At 45.9% G+C, this 17,555-nt stretch overlaps 2 protein-coding genes across 4 annotated transcripts in view; one reads left to right on the top strand and one right to left on the bottom strand.

The window, feature by feature from the left end:
- The window catches only part of LOC143316048 (neuronal membrane glycoprotein M6-b-like), a 24,462-nt gene extending 12,364 nt beyond the window's left edge, over positions 1-12,098 (top strand). Inside the window, exons 2-7 of the mRNA XM_076723751.1 lie at positions 4,021-4,207; positions 5,104-5,263; positions 5,841-6,009; positions 8,122-8,195; positions 8,277-8,342; positions 9,462-12,098. Of these exons, the coding sequence (XP_076579866.1) occupies positions 4,021-4,207; positions 5,104-5,263; positions 5,841-6,009; positions 8,122-8,195; positions 8,277-8,342; positions 9,462-9,614 (809 nt within the window). The 3' untranslated portion in view covers positions 9,615-12,098. The remainder of the gene's footprint in view (positions 1-4,020; positions 4,208-5,103; positions 5,264-5,840; positions 6,010-8,121; positions 8,196-8,276; positions 8,343-9,461) is intronic.
- Positions 11,348-17,555, bottom strand: LOC143316049 (ras-related protein Rab-9A-like). Of its 3 annotated transcripts, none has more exons than XM_076723753.1 (4): positions 17,430-17,555; positions 16,469-16,882; positions 14,953-14,989; positions 11,348-14,688 (listed from the first exon to the last, which is right to left on the bottom strand). In XM_076723753.1, the coding sequence occupies exon 4, from the start codon at positions 14,608-14,610 to the stop codon at positions 14,005-14,007; it is 606 nt and encodes a 201-aa protein (XP_076579868.1). In that variant the 5' UTR covers positions 14,611-14,688; positions 14,953-14,989; positions 16,469-16,882; positions 17,430-17,555; the 3' UTR covers positions 11,348-14,004. The 3 variants fall into 3 exon arrangements, with proteins under 3 accessions (XP_076579868.1, XP_076579869.1, XP_076579870.1); XM_076723754.1 differs by having other exon boundaries at positions 16,679-16,882; XM_076723755.1 differs by lacking the exons at positions 16,469-16,882; positions 17,430-17,555 and having other exon boundaries at positions 11,348-14,654; positions 14,953-15,427.

Raw genomic sequence — 17,555 nt, 5'->3', positions numbered from 1 at the left:
AGTGTGTCCTGGTGATCGTAATCTGAATTTAAAGCTGCTGTAATCAATATTTATATGAACAGTGGATGAAATGAATTATCAGGACACTCTGCAGGTCATTGTTTTGGTTTCACAGCCTGAAACTTTCGGCCTTCATCAACCAAAGTCCTCATAAATAAACCCTCTGTACACGACCTGCTCAGCACCAAACAGCGGACGGACTAAATTAGCGACAAGCTGGTGGACGTGGTGGAGCATTTAGCAGCTGCAGAGCCCGATATTTCGCCCAGGAGTCAGTGAAGACCACAAACAGAGCTGAGGAGAGCAGAGCTGGACTCAGCTTCCTCAGGAGCCCAGAGGTGCACGTGCTCCATGTCTGCTGGGTGTGTTAATAAAACACGTTCAGCGTCAGTGTGCATCACTTCCTGTCGTATCATCACTTCTTTAAGGCCGTGCACTTCCCAAAACCTGACCAGCACAGTTCCTTTCCATATTTCCCATCATGCACTTCAGCTGCGTTCGCGTCCTGCACCCGGTGTGTTATTTTCTTTTCCAGACTGTTGTCGCCGTTTAGCAGCGGTCGTCAGGTTTTGATTCAGGTTACATCACTCTGCATTGGTGTGTGTGTGTGTGTGTGAGGCGGCTGCGAAGGACTACGCCGCCGCTGAAATGGGTCGTGGGTAACGCGTTGCTATGGCAACTGCTGCTCGCCGGCCCTGGGGCGAAGAGCTGCTTCTCGCTCACACTTTCTCTCTCTCTCTGTTCTTCCCCGCTCGCTCTGCCTTTTCCTTCACCTTCTTCTTCTCTCTCTTTGTTTCGCCGCCTGCTTTCTATCGATCTCTCGCTCGGCCTTCCTCTCCATTCACCTCCTGCTCTCCTCCCTCTCTCTCGTGCTCCATGCTTATTCCACCGTCTCCCTCTCTCATCCCTCCGTTTTGTCTTCGTCTGTGGAGAAAACAAAAAGAGGCTGAATCTGTTATCACTACTTGTTTAACTGTCACCCTCAGCTGCAAATTGAAATCCTAATTTAAGCAGGGGAACATTTTCCAGTTTTGTCCTGCAGGCCGCTACAGCGATTTGGAAGGAGAACGAGCTTTATTAACAGCAGGGGATGTTAATCCTTAATTGCAGCTCTTGTCTGTCAAATTATTTGCCTTTCTGTCGCTTGAAAAGTAAAGTCAGAAGTCCCCAAATCTTTTGTTTTCATGCTGGCGTGCTGGTGTTCCTCCACAAACAGCCTGCAAAATGTTCCCACAACCTGATGCATTGTACTTGGTCTGAGATTGTTGAGATGATATACGATACAGCGTCGTAAGAGGAGCGTAACGTATTGTCTAAGCGATTAACTCCAGCTGGCTCACTGTAAGTACAGCGTGGGCATGCAGTCATATTTCAAAGAGAGAGCAGAGAAGAAGACAAGCGGGGCAGAGATAAGAGGTAGCGAGATGCAGCGAGGTATAAAACGGGAGCGATGGGCCGGCCTCGGTGTGTCACCTAAATCCTACTCTAATGAATAGCCCATTGATTTCCATTAGGGCCGGCTGGAGCTGACCACTCCAGCCTGTCTGTTTCCCATTAGCGCACTTTAAAAACTGAGGCTGACAAACAATCGTAGCCAGAGGCAGACCAGATGAGGGGCCCCAGTGTTTAAAAGAAACCTGTGCATGGGGCGAGGAGATGGGCAGAACAGCAGAAATAAAATGAGCCTTATATACCGGCCGTGCGCTTATCTTAATATTTTTCCGTAGAAGAAATGAAATGAAGAAATCTGCTAACAGGCTCCTTTCTCCACCGTCAAAGGATTGTTAAAGTCCATGAATGTCAAGATAACGTCACTTGCAGTTGAAAAAGCAGGATTACCACATCTCCCTGACAGCTTTTATTCTCTTCTCTAAATAAAAAAGACAGGAGGACTAACATACTAAATTACCTGTTAAGATTGACCTTTTATAGCCGATGGAGTGTCGCTGCACAGCAGCTTTTAAACAGCCTCCCGGTCGTCATTGTATCGACCAGTGAATCCCCCCCGCCCCCCGAGGCCTGGCCCTTTTCTCGGCTCAGGATTTTCGAGCCATCCAGCCTTATCAGCTCCACCTCTCCATCAGCCCGCTTCCTTCATTAACATTAATAGGATTTGGATCTATTATGCAACAAGCCTCCGCTCGGTTACGCAACGCAGAGTCTTCAGCAGCAGCAGCACACTTTGGAAGGGAGCATCTTAGATTTATGGCTCGGTTTTTCATTCACTCAGACAAGGAGAGGAGGGGCTTTCAATATCTGCCTGCACACGACCCCACACTGAGGTCAGAAACATGGAGGCACCACAAGCGAACAGCTCTTTCTGACCGATGTAAATTCTGCTCCTAAGTTTATGTAAAGTGCCAGCTGTCAGCTAATAACCGTAAAATGGTAAATCACAGATCGTAAAGTCTGATGACGAGGTCAACAAATGGAGCAGAAAACTTTTTAGCCTGTAATTTTGTGGGAACAAATCATCCAATTATAAACGCTCTGAATAGAGCTGTGCCGGATATTTTATCTTGTTTGTACATTTCATGAAATTCTGCAAAATTTTCCAATTAAAGAGACAAATCAGCTCTTCCTTTGTTGCACATATGTCTAAACCGGCTACAGCTACATGCTCACAGTCCTATCATGCTGATGTTAGAACATCTGCTATGTTTAGTCTTAGTTTAACACGGTGAACTAAAGATAATGGGTGCAGAGTTATTGCATTTCACTCTGTGGAGAACATGAACGTGTGCACCAAATTTCATGGCAATCCATCCAATAGTTGCTGAGAGATTAATTCAAAATCCCAAATGTTAACATCATAGTGGCGCTAAAGGAGACGTCAGGGGGTCACCAAAGCCAGTAGGAGTCATGGTCTGAAGAGGTCCCAGTGTTCACGGACATCCATTAAATAGCTGTTGACCAAAGCGATGCTAACAGACGTCTCCAGGATGATTCGGAGCACCACCCGGCCTGAACGGTCTGTTTAAAACAGCATCCGGTCAATCATGTGTACAAGGCTGTACAAACACAAATGTTTAGATCCAACAAACTCCTGTTCATGAAATAATGATGCTTCAGAGCTGCCGATGGGAGCATGTTGTCATGGAAACAGCAAAGTGGCACACACAAGACAGTTCATTTTGTCTTTTTTTCTTTCCCAGAGTAACTTCCTGCTTTGCTGGAGGAGCTATTTTTAACGGGTGTTATATAAGATGCGACTCTTGTGCTCGACACAATGTGTTATTTTCCTCCTTTTCGTTCCTCTTCATCCTCTTGACTCTGATGGGAGCAGAATGCACCGCGTTTGAAACACCTGCATCCCATGAAGCTCACATCTCACGCTGGAAACTTCATGCACCGCAACAGCTAATGGCAAATTTACAAATTCTTCATCTTCGTCATTTTGTAGAAACTGCCCTAGAAAATAAATGGCAAGTCATTTATCTTGAAATCATTTATTTAGGGTTAAGTCATGGGTTATTCATTCGATCTGGTCTTAATACAGAAAAATGTTTCAAATGTTTCTTTAAAGACAAAGGGGACATAGAGTAGTTATTTGGAGCGGGATGTGAGCAAGCAGCGCAGTTTGCATGTAATATTCAGCACTCCCAGCTGAGCTCAAAGTGAGCACTCGAGCTGTGAAAGATGCTATGATTAGCCGCACGACACGCCCGAGAGGGAGAAGTGTTGTTCTTCCCGTGTAGACTTAGAGAGACGAGCACGGCAGCATGAACATCCACGCAGGAGGAAAGATTAAACAGCAGTGGACAAAAGGCCGTCGAGTGTTGCAGCGAGTGTCGTCACCAGAGCCGATGGAGCCGCTTTACGAGGTCTGGTGTTGCAGCGCTCTGCTCTGTACGCTCAGTGTAAAGCATGCCATTCGCCATTCGTGTGCTTTGAAATCTGACATGGATTGTTCGTTCCTGTGTCCTCCTCTTAAAGCGTTTTTAGCTGCAGGGGAACTTTCCAACAGGATAGCCTTTGCACCAGTGAATTAACCCTGTCCTGTCCTGTCTCCCCCTGCAGGATGCTTCGAGTGCTGCATCAAGTGTCTAGGCGGGGTGCCCTACGCCTCCCTGGTGGCCACCATCCTCTGCTTTTCAGGCGTGGCTCTGTTCTGCGGCTGTGGCCACGTGGCGCTGACCGGCACCCTGACCATGCTGGAGAACCACTTCTCAAGGGTCACCAGCGACCACGAAACCCTCGCCATGGTGTAAGTTCACAGTGTGGTTCACTAGCTGTCAGTAGCTGTCTTTACACCGTTCTTTATCAATGAAATCAAGCAGTGAAGCACTGAAGCGTATGATAAGATGTCCTGTGAGCATGCTCTCCAGTAAGTTTTCAGTAAGAATAAAATAAATGTCCTGATATGTCAGTTTTCAGAAATCTTCTGCTAATGTTAGCTAACACTGAATAACAATCTAGCAGCCACAGAAAGCTGCTCACATCTTTCTAACGTTAGCAACCATTAGCGCCATAAACTTAAAGGTAGCTAACATTAGCCAAGCCTTCTAAATTGGGCCAACATTACCCATAAGATACTGTTCTTTCTTACTTAAGTTTGCTCACATTAGCCACAATAAGCTACTCATCCTAGATCTGTAAAGTTATGTTATGCACCTCTAAAGTTAGCTAACATTAGCCATCAAAGTTACAGGTCATATCTCTCTACAGTTAGCAATATTAGCCATAAGCTACAGGTGTTATTTTGTCTGAGGTTAGCTAACGTTAGCTACTCTATCTGTAGAGGTAGCCAGCACTAGCCACAAGCTACTGGTCATGAGTCTCTGAAGTTAGCTAACAAACGTTTACATTAGCCATTATAAGCTACTCATCCTAGATCTGTAAAGTTAGCTGTTAGCCACTGTAAGCTAATTGTTATGTACCGCTAAAGTTAGCTAACATTAGCCGTCAAAGTTACAGGTCATATGTCTCTACAGTTAGCAAAATTAGCCATAAGCTACAGGTGTTATTTTGTCTGAGGTTAGCTAACATTAGCTATCATAAACTTCTGTACGCTACTGCTCATACAGAATCAGCACAAAATTGAGTGGAGCACACAGTCTTGCTTTAATTAATCCTTCCTGTTCTCTGTGTGTGTGTGGTCAGGATCCAGATCTTTCAGTACATCATCTACGGCATTGCCTCCTTCTTCTTCGTCTACGCCATCATCCTGCTGGCTGAGGGCTTTTACACCACCAGCGCCATCAAGAAGGAGCTGCAGAGTGACTTCAAGACAACCGTCTGTGGACGCTGCATCACTGCCTTCGTATGTCAACACACACACACACACACACACACACACGCACGCACGCACGCGCACACACACACACACACAAGCTCTGCTGCAAATCATCACACCCACTGACCCAGTTACACTCCAAATTAAAGCCTCTAAATGAGTTTTTAATTACTTTGATGTGTATTTTGTAATGTTTTTGCTTAAAATAGTGTTTACAGGCTTAGAGAAATGACACAAAACAGTCATTAATAATGCTGCACAAGCCAGGACGGGGGTCATCATGAAAGTGATGCAGTGGCATCATCACACACCTCCACTGCACATTTATGGACACACACAGACACATAAGAAACACAGATAAACACACACACACACACACACTCAGGATCGAGCCCTTGAGGGTAATTCTGGCACAGTTTGTCCTTTCTAGCCTGATTACTCTAATTGCTGCAGATGTCCGGTAACATTAGCTGAAACACAGACTCTGAGTGTGCATCTGTGGATGTGGGTGGAGGTCATGATATCAACCTATTTTCTTTAATGCAACTCAAACTGTGGGGGAAAATTGAACTTCCTCTCTTTTCACCCCTCTCCTCTCCTTCAGTTCATGTTCCTGACCTACATCCTCGCCCTGGCCTTCCTCGCCATCTTCGGCTTCACGGCGATACCTGTTCTGCTGTTCTTCAACATGTGGAATACCTGTGCCGCCATGAAGTCTCCTGACGCCAACATCACCTTGCCTGACTCCATCTGTGTGGATGTCAGGCAGTACGGTTAGTTGTCCGGTCGGCTAGTTAACTTTTTCTGTGTACTGTTTCCTCAACCTGTCATGGTTCTTCTCAGGGTGATGTTGTGCTAATGTCAGCAGGTGAATTTAAGCTCTCTGCTTCTCGTGTTTTTCCCAATGTCTGACTGTTGAGCATCAGTGAAACACAAAGTGTGGGGGACAAACGTCAAAAGCTGACAGCTGTAATTGGATCAGAAGTAGAAATATCTCAAGCATGATGTCATGATGAGAAACCCAAAGAGCTTTCTCTGAAGCAATGCTGCAGTGTAACAGGAAGACTTTTCCCCTTAGCACCATTAAGTGTTCATTATTTGATGCTAATTAACACCACAAACCATTGCTATGAAGACTGGCAGCCTCCAAGCAGTGTTTGTCAGCCCGTCCTCGAGTCATTCAGGCCAGTGTGTCCTTTTATATTCCTGCGCCTGCTCTGCTCCTGCACACCTGATCTAATTTAGGATGACACATTTTCATTACAGTTTAATTGGATCAGGTGTGCAGGAGCAGAACTTGGAGAGGAGGAGGGCCTTGATAACTGGGTTTAGAAGAGCACAGTTTTACAGAAAAAGGCTCGATATCCTACTCGTATAACACCACCTTCATGTCAGCTTACATCCAGGTTCTATGTTTATCTTCAGAACTATGAAGGGACCAACTCTCTGCTGGCAATGGTTTATGGGAAATTAGCTGTTTATTATAAGACACGAAGCTCACTAATCAGAACTGTGGACCCCCCGCCTTCAGCAGGTCAACTAAAGACATGTTCCCAGTGCCGAAGTGGCAAAACTACTGGAACTATTAGACTATTGGAAGGAAATTTGTTTCAGATTACCGTTTTGTGACCCTCAGACCACTGATTTGGACTGATCAGCAGTCAACAGTCAAGTGGGCAGCGCAGAATATCTGTTGAATACATCCCTCACGGTTTGATAATGAAGCTATTTTTACAATCGCCTGCCAAAAAAAACACATTCAAGTGCACCGTGTTGCATGTCCCTCAGGTATTTTGACTTGCAGCTGCAGTAAAAAGAATCAGACTGCATGCTGTGTTACATGTTGTCAGAGTTTAGAGAAGTTCCCCTGATCAAAGCAGCCGAGCTCAAACACGACAGCCAGCCACAGCCATCGAAGCTTTTTAACTCTGCACAATGAGGAACATCCTGGTGCTTCTCACACTGTTTTCACAGACTTAACCCTGGCTTTACCTGGAGAAGAACAACATATAGAGAAAAGCCACCAATAGCCACAATAAGCTGCTTGTACCTCTCTAAAGTTAGCTAGCATTAGCAACCATAAAATAAGTTCAGTACTGCGTATAGAGAACACTGCACTACTAGCTAGTCTTGCTTTAATTGGTGAAAAAATACTCCTATTTTGTAGTTATATTACAGTATGATTCAAAAAGCTTTACTCTGTCCGTCGTCCCTGTACACAGAGCGTATTAATCTCCATCTCCAGTTTGCTTTGAATGTTATTTTCCATACAGGAAGAGGTCAAAAATACATGTAGATTATTGAAAGCCTGATTGAATCTCTATGAAAATCCACCCCCCTGCAGTATTACGGCGCAGTAACGCTCTCCTATGATTGCATATCTTGTTATCTGTTAGATGGCCTAATGCACAGTATGTGACCCATATTTGAAGGACAGCTGGCCTGCTTACAAAGCAGGATGAGGATCACATATGCTTCATTGGCAGTCATACTGTACTACATTGTATGAAATATTAACCCCAATTACTGGCAGGCATCAAATGATTATCAGCAGCTACAGTTGATGAGCGAAATGTTTGGGTACTAATATTTCTAACTGTAGAAGAAGAAGAAGAAGAAGTCGAGGATGAGCGCAGCCTAGAATAAGCTTTTCTAGCCAGTTCTCAAAAATGTTTTTACAGTGAAGATATGAATCAAAATAATGACCCATATTTCTCCTGTAGGAGGGGCTCAGAGGCCCGGACAGCGGCGGCCCTGTCTCCTTTAATCTTTATCCGAGCCTAAGTCATAATGCTTTCAATCACGCAGTCTCGGGGGAGGAAAAAGCTTCTTGTCTCCGATGAGACGCGGCACTCCTGTGATGTTTCATCTCTCTGATCCTGTAGGTATAATTCCGTGGAACGCCACGCCGGGAAAAGCTTGTGGAGCCACACTGGGAGACATCTGTAACACCAGCGAGGTGAGAGGACAGGACGTGGCGTCTTCTCTTGTCCTCTGTCATCCCTTTGCTTCCTCACTCTTTCCCTCTTCTCGTCCACAGTTCTACCTGTCCTACCACCTCTACATCGTCGCGTTCGCCGGCGCGGGTGCCACCGTCATCGCATTGGTAAGCTGCTCGCGATCCCTCCGATAATGGGCTCCTCAAAATATGCACGTTGCCATGGCGTGCTTCTCTGTTGCCACGGCAACCCCGCCTCTCACGTCCGTCAGCGCGTCGCCTTACGGGTTGAGAGCCGAGCCTGCAGCCCGCCTCTGCTGCGCGAGCGTGTGTAGACGGGGTCAGTGTTTCACTCTGCTGCGGAGGCGGACTGTTTTGTTTCACATCCAGGGAAACGGAGGACTAAAAAAAGCAATGAGCACCTCTCCAGATGTTACACTGAGTCACCTGACAGCCCTCTGCGCTGCCATGCTTTCCAGCTAACGTCCTCAGGCAGCAGAAGGAGATCCAGAACAGTGAGATGAGAGGAAAGCATCTGAGCTAAAGTGAATCTGTGCAACGTGAAGATGTTCTTCCCTGTTAGTGACCTCCAGGTGACGACCAGGTGATTTCACTATTAGTGGAATTACCTGGAAGCAGAGTCTGAGTTTCTTGTCTGTTCACAGTGGAAACAGACGAAATTAAGTGTGATTGTCCCACAATGCAACACAAAGAGGAAATGTTTAAAACATTAAAGCAACTTGTGGTGAAAAGTAATGAAAATTCAGCTTTGTTTGCAAACCTGACACACTGAGTCCCACCGCTGCACACTGACTGTGGACAGAACGCACTGTGTGCTGATCATTACAGGAAAGAGGGAAATCAACACACTGTTATACAAACAGGAAATAATGAAAAAAAGAAGCAGACCACAGTCAAACCTCGTGACTTCAGAGCGTCACGCCAACCAAACTTCAATAATAAAGGAAAATGGTTTTTCCAAAAATCAGTAATTCTTCATTTCTCCATGATTGGTTGTAATTTTTTGCAGCTGGTCGCAGCTCTAACGTTTCCTTTGTGCACTGCATGGTGGGAGAATAGTTTCCATCAGCAGCACAGACCAAAGAAATCAAGCGTTGTCAGCGAGCAGGCTGTGTTTGCACAGCCGTCGTACTTTTCACATGAGTGTTTGTAAATCGTGCGACGTTAGATCAGTGTGCAGCGTGGACGTGGGACACGGCTACAGTCTCCCCTGCGCATCATTTCCTGTCTGTAAAGTGAATGAAGAACATGTCCGTTTCTCCTCAGATCCACTACCTGATGATTTTGGCGGCCAACTGGGCCTACCTGAAGAGCGCCGTCTCCACGCACGACTACCAGGACATCAAGACCAAGGACGACCAGGATCTGGAGGCTGAGGCGCGCTCCAAGGAGGGCCAGAACTCCTCCTCCTACTCATAAGGACAAGCGATCCTCTCCCGCCACCACCCATCTCTCCACATCTCAACCCCCACCCTGCAACACCCAACACCCACCCCTCCCTGCGTTAAAAACAAACCACCTCGGTCATGTTTGATAGTCCCCCCACCTCCTGATGCTCCATCCTCTTCCCTTCCGTGATGTTGATTAAGAGCCGCGGGCTCACACCAGAGGGGAAGAGAATAGAGGCTCAGGAGAGGCGGCAGGCCCAGACGGAGGCGGATGCTTCAGAACAGGAGAGCTCGCCCGCCGGGGTCGAGCTCAGGTACGATATATCAGTTCAGAAGCGTCTCCTCCCCCGTACTTTTGGGCGCCGGCTCGTGAACGTGGCCCGGCTGTGATGGCCTCGCGCCCTGAGCCAGCACAGCCTCTCAACACACAACTCCTAACAGCCTAAAAAAAACATTGTTCACTGTCTGCTTCAGCCACAGGGAAGCCAGGCAGCGACCAACTTCCTCCGTTTTTTGGTGTTTTATATGCATATATATATGAATATGAATATATTGTGCGAATGTGTACGAATGTTGTTGTTTTTTTTAATACTCTCTGAAAGTATGCCAGGTACTCTTATGATCTTTCTTCTTCTTCTTTATGTTTTTGCGCTCATAGGTTTTTCTCCTTTACTTTCTTCTCCATCTTAGACTTTTTATTGCTATTGCTCGATAAGTTGTTGCACTATTACGAAACAAAAGAAATAAGGGAGGCGAAAATCCCTTAAAACACAACGCACCCCAGCCCCCCCTCATAGAAATACCTAAAAGACTCAAATCATGTGGTATCTCAAGGATTGTTGTGCATTTACGTGAGCACCGAGGTATTAAGCGTTAGTTTAAGGCCGGACGTGTAGCTAACGTTTATTGAGGGAATCATTTTGGGAAATATGCTCATTCGCTTTCTTGTCAAGAGACAGTTGAGAAGATCGAAACACTGATTTAGTTTCTTTCTGCTTGAAGACAAGCTAACTGTCTCCAGCAGCGGCTCAGCCTAAGCTAACGGCTGCTAGCCTTAGCTTGATATTTACCCTACGAACATGAAAGTGGGGTCAATCTTCCGTCTGAGTCTCGGCAGGAAAGTGAATAAATGCCAAACTGTTGCTTTTCAGACCTCTCTGGTTTTCGCTCCACTCGTCACCAGCGGCAGCAGGAATCGAACGTCCATCCGTCTCGGTCTTTTAACGCAAACAAAGACACACACCTCAGGAATCAAACCAAATCTGAGTTTCACTAGTTGTGTTCTTTTCCAAAGCTTCACCCTCTGAACGCTGACCCTGACCGGACTGGAACACCATCCCGCGTCGATTACACCGTCACCTCCTAAAATCCCTCCTCTTGCCGATGAAGTTCACCTGTAAATAGACGAATCACCCGAAAAGATCTCGACTTTCACCTCTCCCGGCACAGGGAGAGCACAGCCATGCTCAGTTATTTTCTTCCACAGATATGTGTAAATGTACCCTTTGAGATATGTGTTTAGCACTCAAATACTAGTTCTGCATTTGATATAATAATTGTAATGTAACATCTTGAATGATATGTCGTGAGAGGGATACAGTGCAGTCATGATATGATATGATATGGATTGAGGTGCTTGTGACGTATACATTTTAAAACGTGACAAAAAAAATATGGAAATTGATTTTTAATGTTTTATCAGTTTTAGGCAGCTGAGTTCTTCTTGTGATTCAGTAATAATGATTTTATTCAACTTGTTTCTGCTTCTTATTTTTTCGATGGCCAGCCAAATGAGTGACTCATCAACACGTGAGTTGAGACAAAAGTCGCTTTTTTTTTTTTCTTTCCTTTCTAACGTCATGCCTCTCATATGAGCCACAGAGACTGTTTTGGATGTTTACACTCTGAATAAAACAAGTCAGGAATTTTCATACATTAATTTTATAATCAGATATTCTTTAATAATCATGAACTATATTCTATATTGATCATCACCGGTTAGCTTACCCTCAAAAAAAAAAAAAAAAAAAGAAGAAGAAACCTTTTTGAACTTTGATGAGATGAAGCATGTCAGTATCGTCCATGTGTGCAGCTGTCTCTTCTGTATAAAAAAGGACTATATTGCCATGTGTGTTATGTTTGATAAATATACGTGCTTTTGCCGGCAGGTTGGTGTAAAGACAAACTTCAATTTCCTATAAGACGATGCGTGTCAGGGTGTTGTTGTTTCCTCGTTATTTGCATGAAGGAGACATGACTGTGTCTTTACAGTTTTTCAGGTGATGTGTAGTCAATTGTACCGACAACTATGGTAGGCGGTGTTTGCCCCCCTCCTCCACACCCCCCCTCCACCCACTTTTCTAAAGAAAACTCCATTGTACTTTGATGGCATTGTAGTCCCTGTAGGTGTTTCATTATGGTTTTATTTTTTAAGTTGGAAATAGTTCTATGACTCCTATATAGTGATGATTTTTGTAACCTTCTCTAGTAAAACCGATATTTTTTATTATCGTGACGCCTTCGTCTCCTGTCTCGTTCTTGTGTTTGGGTCTTTGAATTTCATTATTTCCTGTTTATGGTTACAAACTCAGATTTAAAAGGTGATAACATACAACAAGGCATTGCTTCAGAGCTGGAACTAACAATTATATAAAAGAAATTCACCAAAAAAAAAACAGAACCACCAGTGTTTTGGCTCGTCTGCTTCAGAAATAGCCTGAAATGCTCAGTTCTCAAACTATTTGCTGATTAATTCTGTGCCGACTCCTCGGTTCACCCACTAATGTCAGCTCGAATCGACCACATGAGTGAATGAAATGATTTAACCTACAGAACCTCTCCTTCTACCACAGGATAATGCAGTTGACACAATTTTTGATTGTAAGCGAGTGCATGACAGAGCTCCAGAAACCCTGCATGTTTGTTGTGTTTGCAGCGTTTCAGTCATCCAGAAGTCACCTGCAACAGGTGCTGCTGATGACTGAATCAGACACAGCCTGTCAGTCTGTGCTGACACAGTGGAAAACCTTCAAACAGGCAAACGTCGACTCACTTTCAAGAAAAGTTCACACTGGTTTCTTAAAAAGTCAGTATTAATTTCTTTCTGTGGAGATCTGACATGAAAACTGGCTGTGATCTTAAAATAAACTCCCAGTTGCAGACTGGATCCTCCGAGCAGTTTAAAGACCCTCCACATCCACGGTGCACCCACACAGGTGATTCCCCTTTCTACCTGCCGTGAACTGTGTGGGCAGCTCTGTTTGATTTACATCTCCCTCATTCTCCAATTTAGCTGCTCCTTTTATGGAAACATGTTTTTTTTTAACGTACGATGTGCTGAGCCCACATCATTCCCAGAAAAGCTCTGCAACTTCAGCCTGGCCGATGAGTGAAAGCACGTGCGTGGGCGTGCACGGCTGCTGGGACTCACACCTGAGATGGCCAGTGTCACTGAGAGGCCACACACTGGGCTTTTAGCTCACTTCTGATACGTGAGCACTCTCTTGTGGACAAAGAGGGGATTACACCTCCAACAAACAAACACACACACAGCTGATTTTTCTCCAGTTTGATGCTGGCTGCAGGTTTATTTCCAGTGTAAAAATGGTGGGTGTGATTTGCCTGAAAGAGGGCCACAGTGTGCTCCACTTCTGATCAGCGAGGAGCGTTCGTGATTGATAAATATTTCTACACAGGAAATTAATAACAGCAGCAAGTTTATCAGCCATCCAGAAACCATGAAACACTGAACTCCATCACGGCGTCACTCATCTGACCAATTTCCAATCAACATTTGTGAGATCTCTGGTACAGAAGATGGTTAATCATGTGATTCAAAGTAATGCATCTCATTCATTTCTTACCACAGAGATGTGTGTGTTAATGTTAATCTCAGGACTTCTCTTTTTGTGGGTGACAACTTCGAGCCAAAGCTGCTTCAGGGACATCAAAACTGCCGGAACAAAAACCCTTTGACAGTTTCAGATGGTTTGTGTGTTTCAGGAATTGTTACGACTTTCAGTGACATGCTTCAGCTCTTATCAGAGAAAGTCCCTGCAGGCCTTTCCCTTCAGCCAGTGACCTCCGATACAGTGGAGGCTCGTCACTGACCACAAGCAGACCTGTAAACACAGACTGCATCAGAAACTAGAGCTGAAGTCTGAACCTGTCTGGAACGCAGTGTTGAGACTCTTCTCATGTGGTGAAATTGCCAAATATTGGCACAAAATCTTTTCAATTTTGGTCAAAATATGTCTTCTTAAAAGTGTGGATGATGATCAGAGGTTTATCTGTGGCCATCGCACACAGGAGTCCCAGAACAGACACCGCTTCCTCTTTTACAGACTCATGAAATCAGAGCCGAGCGGTCTGTGGCTGAGGCCTCACACGAGCTCCTGCAGGAGTCGCAGTGAGCGCTGGGCTCAGCAGCAGGTGGACTCGGAGGGACTCTTCCTCTGCAGGTCCACCGTGTTGGTGTGGATCAGGTCATCGGCTCGGTCGTCCAACGCCAGGACGCGACGGACCGCCTCCTCAAAGGCTGAAGACACATTCGTAGCATCCTTGGCGCTTGTCTCAAAGTACGGGTGGCCGCCGTTCTCACGGCACCAACGTCGCGCATCGTCCCCCGACACCTGCCGCTCGGGCACGTCCAGTTTGTTGCCCAGCACCACAAAGGGGAAGTTCTCGGGGTCCTTCACGTCAGCGTAATAATGGAACTCCTTCTTCCAGTGGGCCAGGTTGCGGAAGCTCTGTCCGTCATCCACGCTGAAGGTGAGCAGGCAGCAGTCGGAGCCGCGGTAGAAAGGCGTGCGGAGGCTGCGGAAGCGCTCCTGACCCGCCGTGTCCCAGATCTGCAGGGTGACGTGGTGGCCGTCCACCTCCAGCTCCTTGTTGAGGAACTCCACGCCGATGGTGTGGAAGAGGTGCGAGTCAAACTTGTTGCTGACGTAGCGGTTCATGAGCGATGACTTGCCGACGCCGCCGTCGCCCAGGAGGATCACCTTCAGGAGGGCTGACTTGGACGTCATGGCTGCAGTGAACAGGGACAAATGTGGTTTTGCTGTTCTGAAGTCTGGAAACAGGAAGAGTGGAGACCGTGGTTTCACCTGAGGAGCACAAACGCTTCGACTTAGACATCAAAAAGCAAAACAAATCTCACACTGTACAACCAGTGGTTTGTTCTGTCCGACCAACAGTCCAAAAGTCAAAGAAACTGAATTTACAATCATATCATCACATTTAAAATGCTTTAAAATCGATTCATAAACTTCCTGCCCCGCCTGCGTCCCGAGGACACTGATCACAGGACAGCTGAGTCACCCGCTAGTGATGCCATTTAACAACAGAGAGAAGATGTCAGAACTCCTCACCGTTAATTCAGCACACAGACGTCATTTTGTCAGCGATCTGGGGGAGAGAGAGGCAGAGAGTATTTAAGTTCACAGATCACCACGTGGCCGAAGGACTGCACCCACTCACAGCTCAGCTGCACAGAAAGTCAGGATTTAAGCACAAACCTAATCACACACCACACACTCGCATACTTAACATACCAGTTGAAGCTAAACGCAGTCAGTCCACCCACATACCAGAACAAAGCTCTGAGATGAAAGCGGGAAATCTCTCCAGGAGGAGGTTTAAAGGGGAGGCGAGGAGGAGCTCTGCTACACCATCAGCTCATCCATCACAGGCCGGAGCAGACGAGCTCCACCAAAAATCTACTGCTTTCTTCAAGTGTGTTTGTAGCTTCCTTCTTTTCCAGCAGACGGCAGCTTTACTTAGCTTCGGTTAGCTTAGCATCACAGTCACAATGAATCCAGTCCATCATCACATGATAAGTATGACTGTTCATTATTTCTGCACAACACGGCACGACTTCCCGATGGAGGATTCTCTGAAACACACTGAGTTTGGGGACATTTAAGGGACATTAAGGTCACTTCAGTTCTGAAAATCACTATCTTGATTAACTGTTTTGTCTACAAAATGGCTAAATTCAAACTTCTTACTGCAGGTGTTGAGTAAACTCGTGCAGATGTTGCTGCAGTCAGAACAGAGTTTAAATACGTGAATGAAGGGAGGAGTTCATCTCTGCAGCTAAATGATGTCTTTGTCCTGAGACCATAAAACACTGATGATGCAGGGATGCTCCTGTCACACACACACACACACACACACACACACACACACACACACACACACACACAGTCATGTGCTTCACTCTCCCTCATATGAGAAAGCTGCCCTTTGTGTTATTTCCAATAAAGCAATGAATGTTTTATGAACCGTGAGTTCATTTAAACCTGCAAACTATAATATTTCCATCATGTCTTCCAGGTGCTCGTCAGGAGCCTTTTGTGCTCCATCAGCGGGGTCTCCTGTGCGCATGCGGAGCTTCGCAGCGCGCTGATCACCTATCAATAAATGCGTTTTATAGCAGTGACAGTACGGTTACTGCAGCTATCAGGTGTGACAACAGACGAAAACAACATTTTGAAGTTCAAAGTTAACTTCAGCAGCCTTCCGGGTGCAAACTGTGTTCAAACTCGGTTAATTGCGGCGTTATTTGCGCTACAACTCCAGATTTTTTGCGGCTTCAAGTGACGACCACTAGTTAGATCCATTTTCGGACGCGCGTGTTTTTTGCCATTTCTTCTTCTAAACCAACACTTTACTGTTCATGTCCTTCGTCGCTTTTATTTAGAATATTGAACTTAACATGACACGTCGGTAGAAGACACGACAGAGGAGGAAACACAAACAGTGAACTCACGTTAATATTACTGCCAAACGAATCCAAACCGGAGATTTGCCGAGTTCAGTTAGCGGAGCTCCAACATAATTAACTAATAAAAAGAGGTTTATCACTCCAAAACGAGAACTCACCTTCTTTGAGGTGACTGAATATTGAACTCTGCTCTGTAGTCCCGTCCGTATTTTGAGGAAATTGGGTTTGTCCGATAATGGAAGCTTAACGGCAAACTGTTGCTGTCCGATAATGGGCGCACTGCTACTTCAGACTTTGCCGAGCGATTAAAAGGACAGAAAGTGAGTTTTTTGCCGTTGAGATTTAAGTTTGTCATCCAGTGACTGTACCTGTCTGTGCGGCGGTCACGGCTGCGGTTAAAGCCCTTCGCTCATCCCAGCAGGGTGCTGCTGTCAGCCGGTGACATGGCGCTCCGGACCCCGCTGCTCTCTGCCCTCACAGCCGCTGATGACGCTCATATGACCCGCGAGCGTCACGCCTCCTCCCGTCATGCGCTCTGCCGGTCAGGGCCAAACTGTGATTTTACTTCCTATCTTCTGGGGAAACAGATATATGCACAATAAGTAGAGAATATTTAAAAAGATTTATTTTTAACACTGAAATTAATGAACAGAGATGAGGAGGAGCCAGACAGGCGGGCTGGGAGCCTGCAGGGGGCCCCAGAAAACCTTCAGGACGCTCTGACCACTTCAGGCTCTGTGTAGACACAAGAGTGTTTTAAAGATAAAAGAGTGTTTAAAAAAAAAAGGTGTTTTAAAGATAAGAGGGTTAAAGATTATCACAGTCTGTTTGCATGCCTCTGCAGATGGTTAAGATTCACCAAAGGAGCCTGAAGCACCTCCAGCTTCTCACCTCAGAGACGGACCTGTCTCTGTATGTGTGTGTGTGTGTGTGTGTGTGTGTGTGTGTGTGTGTGTGTGTGTGTGTGCGCACAGGACAGAGCACTGATGCGACAGGCCGCCGTGTGATAAGAGGGAGCATGTGAAAGCAGACACAACACAGAGGACAGCCACGGCGCTGAGACACTGAGCAGCCACACTCCCACTGGATCTGGACGCTCCATGTCTGACTCAGACTGACCTTTGTGATGGGCGAGTTTATCTTTGGACCTGATCGAGTCGTGTTGAACCAGTGTTGAAATAAGAGGCTTTTAAGTTGCTTTCGTTGCTTGGTGGTGAGATAAAAGCTGAGATTCTGTCGTGTTTT

This window comes from Chaetodon auriga, chromosome 23 (genome assembly GCF_051107435.1).
Source record: "Chaetodon auriga isolate fChaAug3 chromosome 23, fChaAug3.hap1, whole genome shotgun sequence".
NCBI lineage: Eukaryota > Metazoa > Chordata > Actinopteri > Chaetodontiformes > Chaetodontidae > Chaetodon > Chaetodon auriga.
Note: the sequence above shows the minus strand (reverse complement) of the source record. Positions and strands in the feature narration are given on the sequence as shown.